General features: G+C 34.3%; 3 protein-coding genes across 3 annotated transcripts; 2 read left to right on the top strand and 1 right to left on the bottom strand.

Annotated features, from left to right (window-relative positions):
- Nucleotides 1–778: 778 nt before the first annotated feature.
- On the top strand, nucleotides 779–5539 carry LOC108218760 (protein ACTIVITY OF BC1 COMPLEX KINASE 3, chloroplastic). Its single transcript, XM_017391854.2, has 6 exons — nucleotides 779–1437; nucleotides 2041–2376; nucleotides 2531–3086; nucleotides 4064–4250; nucleotides 4541–4904; nucleotides 5137–5539. Exons 1-6 carry the CDS (start codon nucleotides 907–909, stop codon nucleotides 5260–5262), a joined length of 2100 nt encoding a protein of 699 aa, XP_017247343.1. The 5' UTR covers nucleotides 779–906; the 3' UTR covers nucleotides 5263–5539.
- Nucleotides 5540–5689: 150 nt separating this feature from the next.
- On the bottom strand, nucleotides 5690–10382 carry LOC108218759 (peroxisomal nicotinamide adenine dinucleotide carrier). The gene is made up of 11 exons (XM_017391853.2): nucleotides 10229–10382; nucleotides 10031–10129; nucleotides 9841–9915; nucleotides 8736–8866; nucleotides 8471–8525; nucleotides 8141–8293; nucleotides 7605–7673; nucleotides 7422–7529; nucleotides 7039–7107; nucleotides 6060–6114; nucleotides 5690–5960 (listed from the first exon to the last, which is right to left on the bottom strand). The coding sequence occupies exons 1-11, from the start codon at nucleotides 10307–10309 to the stop codon at nucleotides 5770–5772; spliced, it is 1086 nt and encodes a 361-aa protein (XP_017247342.1). The 5' UTR covers nucleotides 10310–10382; the 3' UTR covers nucleotides 5690–5769.
- Nucleotides 10383–11446: 1064 nt separating this feature from the next.
- Nucleotides 11447–18991, top strand: LOC108219337 (chaperone protein dnaJ 10). The gene is made up of 10 exons (XM_017392735.2): nucleotides 11447–11913; nucleotides 12735–12794; nucleotides 13169–13251; nucleotides 13411–13567; nucleotides 14752–14881; nucleotides 15761–15919; nucleotides 17267–17445; nucleotides 17532–17612; nucleotides 17712–17828; nucleotides 18632–18991. The coding sequence occupies exons 1-10, from the start codon at nucleotides 11827–11829 to the stop codon at nucleotides 18725–18727; spliced, it is 1149 nt and encodes a 382-aa protein (XP_017248224.1). The 5' UTR covers nucleotides 11447–11826; the 3' UTR covers nucleotides 18728–18991.
- Nucleotides 18992–21551: the final 2560 nt, after the last annotated feature.

Below are 21551 nucleotides of genomic sequence, written 5' to 3'. Positions count from 1 at the left end.
ACTCACCCCTCTCCTCTCTGATCTTGCTACTCTCTCCGCTGGCCAAATTTTTATATTTACGCGGTGTATTAAATTAAGATTTTAATGTATTATTTTTTGGGTATGGATTTTAATGAATTACATGTGATTTTGATTTTGTGCGGATTCTTGATAAAATGTCGCAGAGCTGATGGAATCTAAGCATAATGCTTTAAAATCCCATTCATTTTGGTGAGATTTAAAAAATTTAAAATACAAAGAAGAATACCACAAAATCCATCATTTTATGAAATCCAGAAAAATTCATAAGCATTTGAATACCATCATATTTTAATAGATTCTAAACAATCCCAATAGAAAACCACCAGATTTTGTAACATAATTTAAAATCTCAATTGAATAACTCAAGATTTTAATGAATTTCAAACAAAATGAAAAAAATGCTTTAAAATACCATCCAATACACCCCTCTTGGTTTGGATACGGAAGTTAAAAAAATATATGTATAAAACAGTAGAAAGAAGAAAGAAAAGTAAGTGAAATGATGAGATTATTGATTTTTAATGTATAAAAGAGGGACATAAAAATAGCGTGTAAAAAAAGAGAGGAAAAGTAGGAAATAAAAATATCATATTATATTAAAATCAAACTCAATTAAAAATTTATGTTCAAGTTTTTATCAAAACATAAAAAACCATCACACTAATTAGCAACAAAATGAAATAACATCGAATTATGGAACTATCGGTCCAAAATGGAAAGTATGAACGAAAAATAAGCCAACATGTGTTTACATACTCGCACGCAAAGTAGTTTAACAAAGTGAATAGTTTTAGCGTACGTGTAATATCATTATCATCTGTTGCCTGTTGCTATCTTCAACAACCTAAACAAACTGGTCTCGCTCGCCGGACGTTTTTTAACAGAATGTCCACACTCTCTCTCGCCGGCGCCGGCTTCTCCATCCCCACTTCCGGCTACTCCAAACCCACCACCACAACCTTCCGACGAGCAGCGCCGCCGCTACAGGCGGCGCTAGCTGAGGCCCCGAACACATCCTCATCAAACAACAACAAAAACGCCGTCGTTCCGGTTGTACTGGACTTATCATCATCACTGGATCGAACTGAGGATATGCAAGCTGAAGCAAAGGCTTTGGCCCGGGCTGTGAATGCTACTGTTTACAGCCCAGAAATGCTTTCGAGTAGGTATGGGTCAAGCCCATTTAAGGTGTTGGGGAGGGCTTTTAAGATTTTATCTGGAATTGGGTTGTTTGGGCTTAGGGTTTGGGTTGATCAGTTACAGGGGCTGGTTGATGAGAGGAGGAGATTCAGAGCTGTTGAACTGAGGAAGGTTTTGACTGGTTTGGGCCCTACTTTTGTCAAAATTGGACAGGGTTTGTCGACCCGACCCGATTTGTGCCCGCCTGAGTATCTTGAAGAGCTTGCGGAATTGCAGGTAGTAGCCCCTCTTTTGATTTGTTTGTGTTTAAGTTCTTTTAACATTGAATTTTGTGAAATTGGAAATTGTTTAGTTTTTTTCGTGTGGTGATTATTGTTAGTTGTTTGGAGATTTTTTAGGTGAATTTTGGCCTTTGATGATGTAGTGTTGAAGCTAGTTAAGTTGAAGCTTTGGCAAAATTAGTTTATAATATAGTAGCTTAGCTGAACATTTTTGAGATTTTGGCAAAAAAGTAGTAATTGTTACAAATTCGTTATCGGAAATCTTCTAGTTCAAATTTGGCATGGCCTTTATGGTATTTTAGTGTTGCTTGTAGTTAATTGATAAAAGAATTGTCCTACTTCACTACTTTACTAACTTCTATCATCAAACTTGAGGTTACTCTAGAACTGGTCTGTAGGTTTGGTTTTGTTTCATCTTTGTGGGCATGGTGCATAGCTATTATAGTCCCATCTGCCATCTTATTGCACCATGGAAGGAGAAATCAGATATATCCGATATATATGTACATAGATCTCTCAGTTAAAAATGTGTTGAAGTGTGTCAAAGTAAATTTTACTTGCTAAAACATTCTTTCATTGTCATTTGATGATTGAGCAGGATGCTTTGCCGACATTTCCGGATGCAGAGGCGCTTTCATGTATTGAGAGAGAGCTGGGTCTTCCGCTTGAATCAATATACTCGTCAATATCGGTAACACCAATTGCTGCAGCCAGTCTAGGCCAAGTTTATAAGGCTCGGCTTAAATACTCTGGGCAGGTAGTTGCCGTGAAGGTGCAGCGACCTGGAATTGAAGAAATTATAGGACTGGATTTCTACCTGATAAGGGGTTTAGGACACCTTATAAATAAATATGTGGACATAATTACCAGTGACGTTGTGGCTCTTATAGATGAATTTGCTGGTAGAGTTTATCAAGAGCTCAACTATGTGCAGGTTGATCTCTCATCATGGTTTTACTTTTTACACTTTAAATTGAAGCTAAACAATTTGTCTAGACTGTTTCTTTTTACTATATCAAACATAAATAAGAAAAGAAATTGTATCAGATTTTCTTGGTTTGAATGTTAATTTTTACAGGTCTATGCAGGAGGGTCAAAATGCCAAGAGGTTTAGAAAGCTGTATGCTGACAAGGCGGATGTCCTTGTACCAGATATATTTTGGGACTACACCAGTGTGAAAGTTTTAACAATGGAATGGGTTGAAGGCGTTAAGTTAAGTGAGCAAGACGCTATTGAAAGGCAAGGGTTAAAAGTGTTGGATCTGGTTAATGCTGGTATTCAGTGCAGTCTTAGACAGCTACTTGAGTATGGGTATTTTCATGCTGATCCTCATCCTGGAAATCTCTTGGCGACACCTGATGGAAAACTCGCTTTTCTAGATTTTGGGATGATGAGTGAGACTCCTGAAGATGCAAGATCAGCTATCATAGGTCATGTTGTTCACCTAGTAAATCGGGACTATGAAGCTATGGCTCGTGATTATTATGCATTGGACTTTTTGTCCCCTGATATCGACATTTCTCCAATAGTACCAGCCCTTAAGAACTTCTTTGATGATGCACTCAATGCAACTGTGAGCGAACTCAACTTCAAAACAATAGTTGACGGCCTCGGGGCTGTACTTTACGAGTATCCATTTAATGGTGAGACACTGTGGTGTTTATTTATTAATTTAAAAAGTCGATTCTTTTTCACTTATAGCTTATGAGGAACCTTATTTCATCCATCTAAAATATAATTGAACTATGGAAACTGTTAGTTTAAACTATCATAGTCTGAGTCCTTCAGTGTAGTTACAACACGTCTTTTTAAGACCCTGGAAGAATATGTACTAGATTTAAATACCAAGTGTCCGCAGTGTTTCTGACATTGCTTCTTGAACTGCGAGTGACTAGTGAGATCCTTGGTTGTGACAACCAGGACCAGATATATCAATTTTTAGTTGGTTCTTTCTATAAAGATGTATGAATACCACTGGTTAATTGGTAATTGACACTTAGATCATGAAAGAGTACAAACACATAATTATTAATTATTTGTAAGATTACTTTAGAATAGCTGATCTTTATATTAAGAAATTAGAATTATTTTATTTAATATTCCTTGAGCATTGGTAGTAAGTTGATCATTGCTTTAGTTTGATAGCTACCTTAGAACTTTGTGTGCTATTCCCAACATGTAATTTTATAGTCTTAACTATTGCACTGTGACCTTGAGATTTTGTATGATTAGTCGAATAGGTAAATAAATCACCAATTAGTTACTCCTAGAAAATTAAACTATCTCCATCCTCAAAATAAAATAATGCTGTAAGGAAAAACAAAAGTTATCGTCAAAATAATGTTTAGATTACCTAAAACACACTTATGGACTCCATGTAGTACTTTTGATACCAAAAAGTGAAGACTGTAATATGGATAAGATAATTTAATAACAAAACAAATTTAAGATGTGATGTTTCGGAAAATAATGCTTGTGGAGTATCATTTTGCTTTGTAGAAAGATATTTGGTTAATATTTACTTGTAATAAATTAGTTGTATGTGTAATCATTTTAATAATATTATATCAAGTTCAAACATTTCCTCTAAAGTTAATCTTGATGGTCACCGTTGATGCAGTCCCAGCTTATTATGCATTGATATTAAGATCGCTAACTGTTCTGGAAGGCTTGGCACTGTATGCTGATCCAAATTTCAAGGTTCTGGCTGCTTCATATCCATATTTTGCCAAAAGACTTCTCACTGATCCAAATCCATATCTTAGAGATGCTCTTATTGATTTGCTCTTCAAGGATGGGAGGTTTAGGTATGTAATTTCATGGCTTTTTTGATAATCACTTCCTAGTAAATCCCATTTTGACAATTGATTTTGTTTGCAACATTTATTTATACTTTTATGCTATACACTGAATATTGAGGAGCAGCAATCTCAGTTGCTTGTACTTTGATAATATGTTTTTTTAATTGATAAAGATTCACATACTTATAATATTTATTGTGCAGTCATTAGATACTAGGTGAAACAATTTGTGATGATGCTGTTTTCTGATTGTTCAATAATGTAGGATTCTAAGTTTGTAAATGTGATATATTCAGGTGGAATAGACTTGAAAACTTGCTTGTCCAGGGTAAAATGGATAAAGATTTTTCAGCAAATGATGCATTACAACCTGTGCTGAAGCTACTATTGGGTCCCGATGGTGAACAGCTCAGAGCGTTAGTTATAAGAGAGTCTGTCCGAGTTTCTGAAGCTGTTATATTTGGCACAATGATTGATACGTACAACGCTATTCCAGGGCCTTTAAAAAATTTGTTTTTCAATAACACAGCTGGGCCTACCTTGCTGAGTGATAGTGAACAGGAAAATTTGATGGAACTTAGAGCACAGGTAATTAGGATTTGGGGGCTTCTTAGGTCCACTGAGAATTTTGATCCTACCATGTTGCGGCCCCTTTTACAGGTAAGGAATTTTATTTGGTTTACAGTCGTATATAATATAATACAGTGGACATCAGATCAGCAATGGCGCTGAAATGTATATTATATTTTTCATAGATCGCTATAGATGATTAAGGTTGTGGTGTACAAATGATTATAAGGCCTATGAGAAGAGTAAACTGAGGGTACTCTCCTTAATTTATTTATTTTTGTTTATAGAATGTCACGCTTACTGCCAGGCATTGCACTTGCAGGTCCTTCAAGAACCAGAGGCCCAGAATCTAGGACGTCGTGTATTTGGTGGAATCACACAACGTTTTGCGGCTCGGTTGCTGCAACAATTTCTTAGAGCCCCAACAGTTTCGACTTCCACCTTGTAACCACTGTACTTAACTCACTGAGTAGCCGGTTCTTTCATTATTACAAGGGGAGATGATAAACAATTGACACGGTGAACAGAAATAATAGGCAAAAGTGAATAGGCGTTTTGAAAATAGATTTTACACCTAAAACAACAAAATTTGTAATCTCCTCCTATTGTTTACTCTCATTGGCCCAATAGAGTTGAATTGCAATCTTGTATCAAAGAAGAACGCTGAAATATTAGTGTTGTATATGATATATTAATGGAATAATAGTGTTGATGGCTTATAGTAATACTAAGCAGTCGAAATTTTTTTGTTGTGTTTTCCCTTTTGGAACTTGGATAACAAAATTTATATATACAAATTTAAGATAAGGTTTAATCTAACATATGACATGACACTGAAAATGTCGCATCCGATATTTATCCCAAAACTAATGGAATGACTTCAATAATTTACAATATAATCAAGAAGCAGTCTCTAGCAATTATTAATTTATTTTTTTTTTGTAATTTTAAGATGTTATTTGACAACATTCAGCAGATATTTTGGGCGCTTATTAACTAATACAGAAATGGCCTTGACCAGCTCTTCCTTGATCATGAAAAGTACAGAAGCTGCAAAAACACTTTGCACTATTTTGGTGCTCATTCCTTTGTAGAAGCTGGAAAATCCTTCATATCTTATCATCTTAATAATTGCATCCAATGTACCTTCATGTGCAGAAGACACACAAGTGACTTGTTTGCCTAGGATAAACAGATGTGGCAAATCTTCTTGTAAAGAAAATAATGTTTAGATTAATATCAAACCTGAATATCTTAATGATATGTTGCCACCAATATCTTGCTTTGCTTGAAGCCTCGACTGCAGAGTTTTTCAAGAAATTGAACAAGGGAACTTGTGTGAGAACTCCAAATTTATGTATAAACTATAAAAACTGCTAAAATGTTGCAGTCAAACTAGTTCTTCAATATCTCTAATCCTCGTATGGATCACTTTTCAGTCAAGAAAGTATATCAAGAATTTGTCTAAATTATATCTCATCACATACTCGCATCTTTCTTTACTTCTCTTCCATGTTACCTAGGTTTGCCTCTTTGACTAGCAATATTTACTTTTTGTTTAATTTTTTACTAGCAATACCATGAATGTGATGCTCATCTAGTCATTATATCTCGATGGTCACAACTATCCATATATATTCACAAAACCATTCTAAAATCATTCCCCGTAGAAGATCTACTATTTCATTCTGCATGTCAGTCAATCTTGACAACATACGACAACATTGGATAGTTTTAACAAGCTTGCACTTAAATGCTGAAACTGATCTAAGATGGCAGGGAAACGGTCTTGGGGACCTGTAGTGAATTATGTAATGCAAACAATTTTTGGTTAATGGTTTTTAATAATAACTTAATTTGGGGCTTTATCCTGATAGTGAAAGACAAACTCTTCAGAATTTCTGTTTATCGGGGTTTCTAAAAAGGTGTCAAAAAGACTATCCGCCAGAGATTTCTCAATTTGGTTGGTTGTGCATCAAGGAACAATAATCTGAATGATCATTTAGTTATGTAACAGAACTGTCACATTCTCATCAGTCTCTATTCTGAAAATTGAACTTAGGAGACAAATACCAAACAACTGGACTTTAATAAAGAGAAATTTCAAAAAGCTTATGCACAAGGATTTGGCAAGTTCATCTAAGTGTGTGAAGGTCTTGTGGGCAGCTCAGAGGATCTTGTCTAAAATAGCAAAGTAGAACTAGAAACATTATGAAAACTTTACCTTGACGACCAACAATGGGTATGTTGCAAGAGTTGCTCCCAGTTTTGCCACAGCTCCCAATAAGAATACCTAGTCACGCGAAAGAATAAAGATTATAAATGAGTTTGATGTCCTTTTTTTCCTATATCCTGTATTATTATGTAGGTGATTAACATGATTGTATGTTAGATCTGAAAGGGCTTAAATCAAGTTCTGAGAGCGAGCTTTAGAAGGAAAATCGGTTTTACTTATTGATTTAAGAATTATCTCTGAGTTGCATTTTTAATAATGTTATATCACATACCTGATATGTCAGAAACTACAGGAGAGTGAAACCTTGAGTTCGTTACAAATATATAAAGGAAAATAATTCACAAATATGGTTAACAAGTCTGTGGAGTAACCTCGAGAGCAGATACATCTTTTGATCCCTGCTTATTAGCTGCACGTTTAGCCCTAAGGCGCTTCAACGAAGTCTCATAAATCATGAATTGAATTGAGGGATTGCAAACCTGCCACATAATTGTCATTGTCCAACCAGCAGTAGCATACCATCAAACTTTTTAATCAAGGATTTAAAAACTAACCATGATTAATGTCGGGACAATGCCTTTCCAGAATCCAGCAATTCCTGCTTCATTATAAACCTCGCTTGCCTTTTATACCACATGAATACATACAAATTACTATAGTAACAAGTAGGGAAGATGCATATAATAACCAACAAAACAAAGAGGAAAGCACAGAAAAGAATTGTATCTTTGACACCTTTTCAATATATACCAAATTTATCCAAATGATCTTTTCTAGCTGAGATATTTTTTAAAAATTATGATTTCTGAAAGTATGTAATTTTACTGAATTTATCCAAATGATCCAGCAGTTAGCACCATTGTTAACATAATTATGTACACCAACATAGATTTCCTTGTGTTGTCCAACCCACCCCCCCCCCCCCCCCCCCCCCCCCCCCCCCCACAAAAAAAAAAAAAAACTACAAACTGAGAAAGTGAAAATGATCACCATACAGGAAATATATATATGAGAAAAAACAACCCAACAACTTTTTGGGATACCCCAATATTTTAGAAGTGACAATACAATAAATGTCAAAATTACCAACCGCATGCCTAGTTCCATATGGCTGGGGTTTAATTGAATCAAGTTCAGCAAATTTTTCTTGTAAAGAAGCCCCTATGATACCACTTTGGGAAGCTTCATTTCTTAGAGCTTCCTTCTTTGCCTCCAACATTTTCGTTTCTGCTTGAGTATGCGTCTACAACACATAGGTGTCAGATCATTAATGTATATTAAACAGAAAGATGCAAATACTTTATGGCAACATCCTACTTTTTAATGATCAAGGACTTTTATATCTGACACTAAAAACACCATGATCAATTGAATATAAATCTAGCAATTACTGCACATAAAAGAATAAAACAGAACTCACCTGCATTCGAGTCACAAGAACCCATATTGGGTTTGTCAGCAATACATTCAGTGAGCTGCAAATAACATTTTCAGCAAGATAAAAATGCAGGCAAAAATGTGTTTGAATAACGTCAATAACAAATCCTGTACCATGACATTAGTTGGCACTATCAACCAATCATAATATTAACGATGATAATGATCAATCTAAGGTGCAATTAACTTTAGACGCGGTCAAGAAAACTGGCAAATATGTTCAGTGTCATAAATATTGAACCACTAACCCAGCAGAAGCTGCAACAAGAAGCCAGGAAAACATGCCCACCGTACCATCACCACGTCCTCTGATTCTATTAGTAGCTGCAATGGCCTCTGCTTTGTTTTTGAAAACCTGATAGAAATAGTAATAAATCCCCTGAAAGCATTAAAAGAAGATAATCAGGTCAAAGCCAGCATACCATGGACCGGGCTGAGGAAACAGTAATATTATTGAAGAAAGTTCTGGCCAAGGAACATTTAAATCAGAAGATACTAACTTTAATGTAGCAAGATTATTCTTTTAGTTAGAAACAGACATAGGCATACATATATCAGTTAATATACAAAAATCGATTTTTTTAGCAAAGTAAACACATAAATGAATAAATCAGAAGATTTCTGGTTTTACTGATCACAACAATAAAATAGTATACATGCGAATTTGAGGTTTGGGTGCAACAAATGCAAATTGTTTCCTTAAGTCAATTATGCCCCCTCTAATGGCGGTATGGTGGACCGGGTAGAAGGCAATTACCTTCCTGGACATAGTAATCCAACTGTCTAAGTTTGCAATAAGGTTCTGCAGATTCCAATGAACAAGAACGAAAGTAGCTCTCAGAGTTTTGACATTGATTGTTTCTGTTGTTTTTTCTCTTTGTACTATGCATATTCCTATAGACATATGTGCCAAAGTAACAACTCATTTAGTTTGAATTGACTGCCAGAAAATTGCGTATGGTAGCTAATTCTAACACTTGCACATGAAGGTGACAATCCCCCCCACCCCCACCAAAACACACACACACACACACACACACACACAAACTTAATTGCCCAAACCCATCTAAATTCCTTTTAAATGTTGAAGATGTTCCCAATTTTCAAAAGAGTTGAAGCACGGGTTTCCAACTCCAAGGACACTGTGGTAAAAATCTGTTAAATAGTATAAGATCAGTTGTTACTTAACATGGAATTGAAGCTCGATTTAGGGAGGCGTTTCGGGTCTCAGCCCTCCCACCCTATGTCTTCTATCGCACAAACGAGGGGAGTATAAAAATGTCATTCAGTTATCTTGATTATTCTCATGAAATACAAAAGAAATAGAAGGGGGTGTAAAGGAAAAGTAGGAACCAGGGAAGCAGCAACTCCAAACAAAGAAGGCTTCAAACCACTGTAAAGTCCACCCACCCCTTCACTCCTTATCACCTGAAAATCCCCAAATAAAAGAATAAAGCCTTTAACCACAAAAGAACAATCTTGAATTACTGAATTATTCCAACTTAAATAATAAATTAAAGAAAAAGAAGAAAAAGAAGTGAACCTGAATAAGTTGAAGGAGCGTACTGCGAGGTGGAGGAGGAGCAGCGGAAGAAGCATCCGCTTTCTTGGCAATCCTTTCAGTTTGCTGCCGTGTATTAACCTGTTAATATCATCATCAATTCATAACAAAAAGTTAGCAAGTGAGGTGAAACAAGTGTGTACACATTAAATGTAAGAGAGCAAGGGATTAATGAGATACAGTTTGGAGAGGGTAAGTGATGATCTGAGCTATGATTCCACCACCAGCTCCAGCCAAACCATTCACTACAGCGTTTGCCATGCTTCCTGTCCCCTGTGCTAAATTAGACGGAGGTGGAGGATATTATTTTTTAGTAGTTGACTCCAACTTCTCGCGGTTACTTTAGGATTAACTCGTTCTTACCGACTTGACTCCGTTTGTCATTTTATTGCTTTTTACCGAAAAGTAGGGAATTTGTGTCATAAATTTAAACGAGATTTTTGGAAAATCAGTTTTTATTTTAAGAATTTTAAGAAAATAATTCTTTTCTTAAAAAATGCTTATCATAAATGTATAATATTGTAATATATATTTTTTGAAAGAATAGGATTTCATTCTTTCTGTTCAAATGTTTACGTTTAGTCGGGTATGAAGTTAAGAAAATATTTAAAATAAAGTGAAAAATTAAGGAAGTCGAAGATATTGATGAGATCAAATGATATGTAATATTTAAAGTAGGTACAAGGGAGAAAAATAGCTGAGATATTTGATTTTTATATTATAAAATTGAAAATTTTGAAATGTATAAAATTAGATAGAACATGCTTAAAAAAATAGTTGAAATAGAGAAAGCATAGATAGAAATTTTATAGTTAATTAGCATGAGCTAAAATTCAGGAATCATACCTGATCCACGAAACGCAGATTAAAATTTAAACATAACTTAATTAAAATGATTATCAATTAAGTAGATAATTAATTAAAAATAAGAGATTTAATTAGTACAATTAATTACAAAACATAAATTAATTTGTGATTAATTATGATTGGTGACGGACTTTAATGAGAAAGTCTTAAATTAAAATTCATGTTTAACTGTTCTGTTTTAAAATATAAGTACTTTGAGTTTTTGACACACAAATCTAAGTGCCTTGACTTTATAGTTAAAATTATTATTTTTAATTTTTTTTAATAAAAATATATAATTAATATTTTACTTCAGAAAAAAGAAATTTTGAAAATAATGATTTTAGCGGTGAAAAGAGAAGTGTGTGCAATCTGTATTTCAAAACGGAAAGAGTAATATTTTACCATTGTTGTTACTTACTGCACTGCACATGTACTTAAACTAATGGCGGACAAATGCACATGAAACCTCCAAGCTTCTTACATGAAAGTTCCACTTGCGCGTATCCTACGTGTTTTATTCCTTTGTATACCCCCTCCTAAGTACTTTTCACAGACTACTAACCTCTCTTTTGACTTGGGTAAGAATCAATTTCCCTAGACTTTTTCTTAACAAATTACTAAAAAAACATCATCAGTAGCTGTTGCTCCAGACACCTCATTATAATTCTTCGTGTTTATCGCGATCTTTGTCCATCTGACGCACCTGGGTCCTCCCCCTCTCTTTTCCAATTTATACTCCGTATCTCTTTTTCTAAATACACACACAGACACACACTGCCTGTTTTTTCTTGAAAAGTATTTTACTTCTTTCTGCTTTCTTTCCTACTTGATTCTTGTTTTTTTATTTCGTTTTGTTCCTCCCGAGATTTTCGGATTCCCCCCGTTTTGTTCTTTTTGGTTTTGTTTGGATTGGAATTATTACAAGATCCATGGTGAAGGAGACGGAGTACTATGATGTTCTTGGAGTGAGTCCCTCTGCAACTGAAGCTGAGATCAAGAAAGCTTATTATATCAAGGTTATTTTTGTTTCTTAAATCTTCCCGTACGCTGATCTTTTAATGTGTTAGGATCCATTATGATGTTTAATTGGACTTGATCATATCTTTACAGGGTTTTTACTTTTGATTGTATACTTTTTCAGAGATTATATATGAATTATCTGTACTAAGTGCAAGATTTGAAATCTAGTTGATTGCTGTTTTCGTATAGTTGTATTTGTTTTCGATTTTGGGTTTTTCTATAAATCTGACTGACATTGACTAATTGTATACCGGAAAAGTTACTATACTGATTAATTATTAAGAAGTCCCATATTATGTTGTACTATACTGATTGAGTTATTAAGTCCCATGCTATGTTCTACTATACTAATTTACTACTGAAGTTATTAAGAAGTCCCCAGTTATACGTGCGGCCCAATCTAAATTTCCGTGGTTAAGCTCGATTAATAGCCTAAAGCTACATCAGTTAGATGGATTGTAGCTGGAACTGCAATGTCAGAGCATCAGGTTACACTGAATAGCTAAACAGTAGAACTTACAAGTTGCAACTGTATAACATTGTTGGTGACAGTCTCAATGCTACACTTTTTAACAGTAAACTGTAAATATGAAAATCTTAATCTGAGTCGTATAATCCTTCTAGCATTTTTTGAGTTTATAATTTTGAGGAACTTAATTCTCTACTTTTTAATACGGCTTTAGTTGTTTCTTTGCATTTTTACTGTCTATTATCTTCTATATGTCAGATAGGCCATATTGTACATACTTTTTTTTTATGCCACATTGATATGGATAACAATGCTCAGAGCCTTAGACATTATTTTTGAGTGTTGCAGGCAAGACAGGTCCATCCAGATAAGAACCCCAATGATCCTCTTGCTGCTCAAAATTTCCAGGCAAGTTTAAACTTAGTTACTTTTCAATACATGTTCATTCTTTCGGAGGTAGTGTTGTGAGGCTGTTTGTGGAGGAAAATTGTCTGGCAATTGATTTTGATAAGCTTCAATGAAGATTTCATTCATCATTCAATTTGTTGTATTAATATGTTTTCTCCACATGTTTAGCATCCCCTCTTAACTAAGTAGTTCAGTTGTCTTGGCGCTGTATTCATTAATACTTTATGCATGGATTAATAAGTGAGAATTGTCTTTGCATTTGTACGCAATTTATGATGTTGTTTAAATGCTTGTCAAAGTTCCTTTATAATTTTTACTTAAATTCATATCCTTTCGTTGCTTGTGTATTTATTAGTTTGTTTCTTTGAATTTAGGTTTTAGGAGAGGCTTACCAAGTGTTAAGTGATCCTACCCAACGACAGGCATACGATGCTTACGGGAAATCAGGAATTTCAACGTTAGTTCATTCATATTATCAATATAATATAAGCTTTTAGAAGCAATAGCCCCTCACGGAGGATATATACAATTTCTGCATACCAAGATTGTTTGTTTAACTTTTAGGAAATTGATTATACTTTTATTCTTATCTGTGTGCACTTTCTCATCTTTGTAGTGATGCTATCATTGATCCTGCTGCTATTTTTGCGATGCTTTTCGGGAGTGAGCTTTTCGAGGATTACATTGGGCAACTAGCCATGGCATCAATGGCCTCCATGGATATCTCCGCAGAAGAACAGTTTGATGCCAAAAAATTGCAAGAGAAAATGAGGGTACATATTGGTAACCCTAGAGTGTATTATTTTATTATGTGAATAAGTGTTATCTCTTAGTACAATTCTCTACAAAATTGACATTGCATAGAACTTGATCTCAGTGTGTGTCTGTTGTGCTCCTCGCTTCAATTCTAGAACTGATGAAATCATCAACTCCATAAGATATTCTAATTTCTTAAACCTATACTTGTGAGGATCCTCATGACAGCATATTACTCAAGTGCCCATCATTCATGGTCCGTTTAGAAAATTTTAGTGGCATGAAAATATCTTCTTGATTTGTTCTCTTTTGCTGTGCAGCACATGGACTTAGCTACTGCAGTCGCTAAATTTCTCTAATTGGCAGCTGTATTGACTTATGAGGATAAATATGTGAATATAAGAAATTAGTACTTATAAATGGAGGAGGCAGAATGTAGTTGTTTTTTTCCTGTAAAAGCTTCCATGTATATACTTGATCTTTGAGCTTAGGATTTTAAACTTGTTGGACGTCCTTTGCATGGGCATTATGATGTGCTGGCCTGCTGGGTAATCCATGTGTTATCTTTACTCGATCGGTTGATTGTGATATAAGCTTGAGGATGTTGTCGTATCAAAAATGTAAGGTATAAGTTAGTTTAAAGTATCTCCTTTTGAAGTGGGGATGATCATGTTACAAAGAGCAAGACAACACTTGCTTAATGGAGTTATCACCTTTGTACAATAGTACTACCTAATCTAGATAATGACGATGAAAGGGAAATAACGTGCACCACTTGCTGCACCCTCAAAGTATTGGAATGATACAAATTCCTTGAATCGTCTTGATAGAACATAGGAATGGACCATGGCTTTGATTATACCCTTTCAGAGCTTATAAATCAAATTATTTTCTTGTATTGGCCAGTATTTTAGTTTCATCATTTGTGGGGATATGCCCAAATATGCAAGATATTCACAGATTTGGCATACTTTAGGCAGTGTGCAATTTTTAATACTTCGTTAAATATGATAATGTGTTTTAATTGAATATGATAAAGGTGCATTATTTGTGTTCAGATAGATATAATAATCGAAACTGTATCTTATATAAGTAATTATGCAAGTGGGCAGAAGATTAACTTCGTGCAGTTTCGATATTTTTTCACCAGTTCTTACTGCAAGTTTGTGTAGCTTCTTTATTGAACTCTTCTTTACTATAGGTTGTCCAGAAGGAAAGAGAAGAGAGGCTTGCTCAAATACTTAAGGATAGACTAAACCTTTACGTGCAAGGCAATAAGGTAGATTTTGTTAAAGATGCTGAAGCGGAAGTATCAAGACTCTCCAGTGCAGGTGAAATTTTATATAGGTTTGCCTTGTGTCATACTCTGTTCCCTTATGTGCTTGGGCTGTGTGCTAGTAGAGACTATGGGTGAAAACTCTTTGTTAGATAATATTATATATTTTCTTTAAAAATTTGTGGGCTGATTTAGGAATATTTAGCTAGTGATATCAGTGCTAGTATTGTTTAATTTTTATGTTTATGTTGATGTGTGACAGACTGAAGGGTTACTAGTTCAGGAATAGAGTTCAAAAGTTTATAAAAACTGTTGCGTGTAAAATTTCTAGAATAGAATATTAATGCAGTTAGGAGTATGATTAGGTTTCTATACCCAAGTCCATGTTGTCGCCGAACTTTTTGTACGGGAAGCAATAGGACCAACCTCGCAGTATGGGATATGAGCAGAACCCTGACATGTTAAAAGAAATTCACAGAGATGACACATTATGATAATTAAAAACTTTTGGCTGGACATACATAGGGATGGTAAATCCCTAAACTAAATTCAATTAGCATCGCGGTGTCTCTGCCTCACTATTTGGATAATTTTACCACTTTGGTTCTTATCAATATAATAAATCATTAAAATTGGCTTGTTGCTAGCCTAAGGATCTGCTGCTTTTTAAGAGTGGTGTGAAGGTGTGTCAACATAAGTTGACTACTTACTCCAAATACCTTTATTGGCTTGAAGGAAATATGTTGCAGTCTTTCGAGTAATTTATGGTTATCTTCTTGAGGCAAATGATCGAGGGCACAAAATTACCCGTTAAGTAAAGTCTTGGAAATTATCATTATGATATTTAAACAATTAATTTTCATGATGTACTTTTTCAATTAACTGATTGCAAATTTGAAGATCTTTTCTAACTGATAATTCCCCCTTTCAACAGCATATGGAGTTGATATGTTAAATACAATTGGTTACATATATGCAAGACAGTCAGCTAAAGAGCTTGGAAAGAATGTGATGTTATTGGGCTTGCCATTTGTTGCTGAGTGGTTCAGGAATAAAGGACATTACATCAAATCCCAAGTAACTGCAGCAACAGGTTGGTTATATCTTTATAGTGTTGGCTATGATCAAATTACATGTAGTATATATATGCACATGTCGTACTTAATCTTGAGCGACCGATCCGGCGGAACAACTCAAAAGATAAAGAAGTATCGTTAATTTCTTCATGCTAGTTCCAAGTTCGAAGTACCATTTGTACAAATAGGAATCCCCTTCGTTACATGATTTCTTCTTAATATATCTATGGGGCAATTACTTAGAAGTACATTTTGTGCTACAGCCCTTCCGATCTGATAGAAAAGGATCCCATGATCCTGAACCGATCTTACCTGGGATCGCAAATCCCAAGTTTGTCTATGAAAAGCGGATCTAATTGTATTAGTGTCTATAATTGATTTCTTCTGTGTAATACTGATCGACAGATGTTTGTGCTCATCTCAAATAGTGGTTATATCTTTGTAGTGTTGGCTATGATCAAATTACATGTAGTATATATGCACATGTTGTACTTAAATGTGTGTGCTCATCTCAACTATTTGAAAACATTTTTTAGGTGCGTAAATGATCTTAAGCAACATTTTTATTCATTACAAAGTAATGAATCTGAATTATGTGATCACAGAGTCTATCAGACATAGGTTCGTCCAGAAAAATCTATAAGCATGTGCTCTTTTCTTTCCATTCCGAAGGAAGATAAGCACCTACCCTATGTGCTGGTCCAGCAGATCTATTTCATTTCTGGGGTAAGAACCCAATTTCTGAGGGGAACTAGGCATGCCTGATAATCACAGTTGTTTTACAGGCTAAATCATATGTCATCGAATATTTTTAACTAGAGGACTTGATCTCTCAATCTCTAGTGGGCCAGACGCACAAGAATACCAGGAGACCACTTATATCCTGATTCTTATTGTAAAACTTGCAATATCAGTCTTGGATTTATATTGAGTTGTCTTGGTATCTCTGATCTTCCCTTTTTATTATATGGTATGCTTATCTTCTTAAGAAGTTATCTATGGGCAACAAGGTTTATCTACCTTTTTTACCAGCAGAGTACACTTCTCGGTGCATGTGACTTTTGGTAATGCCTCATGTCTTGAGGTTTGAAAGAACTAAATCTTATTTGGAATATCATAATATTAATTATGAAACTACCAAAATGTCCTTAAATCTCCTAAACCAGCTAAAATAAAAATTACTCAGATTGTATATCTTATCTTCCGGTCCACATTTTATTTAGTTAAATACATGCTATGGATGTTATATTGAATTTTTAGCTACATTATCTATACTGCGGAACTTGCTTTGCACTGTATGTACTTTGTTTGTTCTGTATGAAATTCCTGCTTTGTTTAGATATTTTTGTTGTTGTATGTTATAGGAGCAATCGCATTGATACAGCTTCAAGAGGATATGAAACGCCAGCTTAGTTCAGAGGGAAATTACACAGAGGAAGAACTGGAAGAATACATGCAGTCTCACAAGAAGGTGATGATTGATTCATTGTGGAAGCTTAATGTAGCCGATATTGAAGCCACACTGTCCCGTGTTTGTCACATGGTAGTTTCAAAGATCCTTATTTGGATTCTAATGGTTTATTGTTAAGTGCCTCTGCGATTTCTGATCTTGTGTAGTGGTTGTTTTAGGTTCTTCAAGACAGTAATGTGAAGAAAGATGAGCTCCGTGCTAGAGCAAAAGGGTTGAAAACTCTTGGTAAAATATTTCAGGTATCTTGTTCGAGCTCGACTTTGTATTTAAGTATTCCAGATTATATGTTGTTTTTATTAAGTACCTGACACTACGGTTAAACTGATATGGGAGTATAGAGGGTGAAATCGGCTGACAGCACTGGCAGTGAAACTGCACCAAAGAGTGATACCCACAAATTGAATGGAAATCAGTCAAGTACTGCAGAAACATCTTATGCTGCTTTTGCGTCACAGGTATATAATTGATATCTAAAATGCTTAATTATTTCTCTTTGTTTTGTAAAATGGCCCCAGAAGCTCGTTTTGTTTGAGTAATTAGCATTTGGCGCCCCAGGGTGTGACCTTTCATTTCTTTTGGGTTCTTTTTCCAACCAGTAAGAGTTGCCAGCAGGCCCAGCACAAGTTCTATACCAATGAGATTTCTTGGATCAGTACATCGAAAAATTGAGTCTTGCTTGAGGGTTATTCTCGGTGATATGCAAAATCTTTATTTGAGAACAACTGAACAAGAATATGAAAGTGAACATACAAAAAAAATATCATACCTGAAGTCGGAATACCAGGAGTTGCAAATTTTAAAAAAGAAAAATGAGAAAGCTGATTACATGAAAACTTGAGTTCTCCATTCTGCTGTCTTAGTTTTTGTCGGTAGTTCACTTACAATATGGGGCAAAGTAGACAACTAGAATCCAGGACTTATTAAATACTCCTCAGCTTGTTACAAGTCATAACAGAATAGATACCTCTTTCCTATTTACTTATCATGCTTTATAAGTGCTGCTGGATCCGTAAATGTTTTAATTACATTATGTTCTGCATGAACATAAATTATTTGATATGTTACCACTTACCATTGATTGTACACTGTCAAATTTTACAATTTTCTGCATGAAAAGAAATTATTTGACATCTTGCAAATGTAAGCTGTTTAAGTTTACATAAATTTCCTGCTCTAATTCATTTCATTATAAATTTCCTGCTCTAATTCATTTCATTCTGTCCATGTGCATTAAAACATATACATTTGGAACCCTCAGAGCCCCTATGTCGAGGCTCCTCAATTTCCAGGCGCTGAACGCAACTATAACTTCCCGATGCCAGCAGCACCTCCAGGTGCACACAGACATCTGTAAACATGATAAAGCTCCGATAATTTAAAGCATCGACTCTTAGTGGCCAGCTTATACGTGTTTGAATTTATATTTGTTTCTCATGTGAGGGAAGCACATGCAATTATAGTTGTGGAGTGTGGACAGGTAATTTGTTGTGTATATTTTGTGGAAGAAGGGCAAATGTTCAGATAGTAAAGAGTGTATTAGTTAAGATAGTAGGCTTTGTAGTTGTGTTTGGATTTTGATTTCTTTTAGTAGTTTATTTTCAACAGCATTCCTTTCAAATTTGTACATCCCAATTAAAGAGAGTTTCATTACTATTGCCATTTCCGTAGATGACCTGCTAGTATTACACATTTTAAAGAGTGATAATAATATTTATCTGATATTATTGAAAAAAGAAAAGTAAAGATGATTTCCGGTAGATGTAAAAGTTATTTAAAAAATATTAAAGTAAGTAAAATGGTATATAACTTTTTCGAATTTAATAAAATCCAGAGACATAGTAAAGAAAGCATGATGAACAAAGAAACCTTCATCCTACCTATGAATATAATATGATCCTGTAAATCTTTTTCTAATATTGGGAAGAACTGATCATTGAAACCAGTTCAGCGTAATTAAAATACGAATTAAAAATTACATTATATTTTTGGAAGGAATGTTACGTGTACATGTAACAATCTTACTGGAAATGTTAGCAGAGGCTCCGTTTGCTTGTGCATACAAAAAGCGGTTTGGGTCATAAAAAATGGAGTTGTTCTGCACATGAATTCGAATCCCAAAAAAGACGAGAAACTTGGGCTTACACACTTGCACCCTGCTACTTCCGAAAGAATCGCATGGTATATAATGCAATTCATCTCTGGTTTTTTAATGAAGACCGAAGAGCATAATACAAGTAAAGCACTGTTACTCATAGAAAAAGCAAATCAAATATTTTCGTCAATGTCTCCACTCTAGATATGCAGGTCTGAGTGGGTTTTAAACCCCAAATTTATGTTATTTTTGACTCTAAACTGATAAACATAATTCGGAAATCGATTCAAAATTAACATAAGTCAAAAAATTTATCATAATAAATCATAATTATTCAAACAAATATTTTATATCCCCAATTTATCATAATAAATCACGTTATAAATTATAAATTAAATCTCTGTTTTAGCCCGTTTGACTGAGTTTATGACTTAACATCACTTATTTTATAATTTGGGAGCTTAAAATGTTTGTTTGGGTAATTTTGACTTATTAATCAATTATGAGTTATTAAAAGTATAATAATAAAAATAAAAGTGATTTATTAATAATTTTTGACTTAGGTTAATTTTTATTTTTTTTAAAAGTTCAAAAAAAATTAGGTCGCTGAAAAAGTACCTCAAACTGGCTTTAAGTCAATTTTTGACTTATTTCTAATTTTAAGCCGACTTCTGACTTATTATACAAGTAGACTTCTTTTATAAGTTGAAACAAACAAGATATTAGTCGTACAGTGAGTGCGGCTGATCACTGATTGAACTTGAAAATTCACCAGTTGAATGAATAAATAACTGAAAAAAGCGGGGTTTGATGGCACTAACGAAAAGTAAGCAGAGTCTATCTTACTTGCAAGAAAAAAAATGGTTGCTTTGTGTGTGTTGAAATGCATGAAAACATGTTGAACATTATAATCGGGGAACTTGCATGATTGACCAAATTAATTAAGTTATGGGTCAAATTTTGAAGTTACATGCATGTTTTATTAATCAGTTGCTTCGGAGCCACATTTGCAGAAATTTTAGTACATGATACGCGAAAATAAATTGAAGAAGAAGAAAGTTTGGTAAGTACGCAATCGGTAAAGTTGACTTGCCATTTCATCGCAACTGTAAATTGACATGCGACGTGAGGTCTGTTTCTCTCCTGTTGGCCGGCCATTGTGTGCTTGTATTTCATGTAGGTTCGTGGGACTACATGTTAAGGGCTACTATTTTATTTTATTTTTTTATGTTTTTTCACCATTCTAAATTTTGCAAAATTAAAATGTTCCGTAAAATTCTTCCGAAAATTTACTTCATGCCTTGTTATAGTTCGAATCCTAGATTCCGCCCCTGTTAGCAGGTTGCGGCCCCCTGAATTTAAAATTTTATTTTGTATATATAAAAAATTGTAAAAAATCATTTAGTCATCATAAAATTATTCATCCCACAAAAAAAATATTTTTTATAATATTTTGCACTATTACAATATTAATTGTTTTTTCTTTATTTAATTTTCATAAATTTATCAAAAATGTATTTAGTCCTGATTATGTGGAAATCTTGATTACGTCGTGAATAGATTACGCATGATATATGCACGGGTCAAACATAAGAATCATCGATGAATCGATCGTATTTGGTGGCGGGGCTTCGTCACTTTGTAGTTTGTAGACGATTAAAGGACTTTTCCAAGGCCTTGGTTTCGTCCCCAGCTGAACCCTACCATCTCCCTCAACGTTGGATGTTATACTTAGAAAACCCTACCCGTGGGGAAAAAGATGCTCACAATTCTTGGGTAATAAAACTGCAAAAGTTATAGATGAATGTATGGTGAAAAATGCGTGGTCGGGAAAGTTTCCCTGATTAAAATGTTACAGTTGTTTTGTTTATAGGTAAAAACTGTATGGTTTGTAATTTGTAGAGGTCCGTAAAACATGTCTAATTTAAGGAATGTACAAGTGTTTTTTTTTTTTTGCCAAGGAAATGTACAAGTTTTTAGATTTTTAATTAAATAATATTGTAATTAATTTGTAAAATAATATTTTTAATAATATTTTGACCGAAGGTCTCCATAAAAGCAGTCTTGATTGGATATATATAATTAA

Source organism: Daucus carota, chromosome 4 (genome assembly GCF_001625215.2).
Source record: "Daucus carota subsp. sativus chromosome 4, DH1 v3.0, whole genome shotgun sequence".
Classification (NCBI taxonomy): domain Eukaryota; kingdom Viridiplantae; phylum Streptophyta; class Magnoliopsida; order Apiales; family Apiaceae; genus Daucus; species Daucus carota.
Note: the sequence above shows the minus strand (reverse complement) of the source record. Positions and strands in the feature narration are given on the sequence as shown.

Coding starts and splice junctions, on each gene's coding strand:
- LOC108218760 (XM_017391854.2), top strand. CDS start 907: ATGTCCACACTCTCTCTCGCCGGCGCCGGCTTCTCCATCCCCACTTCC. Junction 1,438..2,040: donor AAGAGCTTGCGGAATTGCAG/GTAGTAGCCCCT, acceptor ATGATTGAGCAG/GATGCTTTGCCGACATTTCC. Junction 4,251..4,540: donor TTCAAGGATGGGAGGTTTAG/GTATGTAATTTC, acceptor TGATATATTCAG/GTGGAATAGACTTGAAAACT.
- LOC108219337 (XM_017392735.2), top strand. CDS start 11,827: ATGGTGAAGGAGACGGAGTACTATGATGTTCTTGGAGTGAGTCCCTCT. Junction 13,568..14,751: donor AATTGCAAGAGAAAATGAGG/GTACATATTGGT, acceptor TCTTTACTATAG/GTTGTCCAGAAGGAAAGAGA. Junction 17,613..17,711: donor CTCTTGGTAAAATATTTCAG/GTATCTTGTTCG, acceptor ATGGGAGTATAG/AGGGTGAAATCGGCTGACAG.
- LOC108218759 (XM_017391853.2), bottom strand. CDS start 10,309: ATGGCAAACGCTGTAGTGAATGGTTTGGCTGGAGCTGGTGGTGGAATC. Junction 8,867..9,840: donor TTGGAGTTGCTGCTTCCCTG/GTTCCTACTTTT, acceptor TAATGCTTTCAG/GGGATTTATTACTATTTCTA. Junction 7,674..8,140: donor CATATGGAACTAGGCATGCG/GTTGGTAATTTT, acceptor GTGGTATAAAAG/GCAAGCGAGGTTTATAATGA.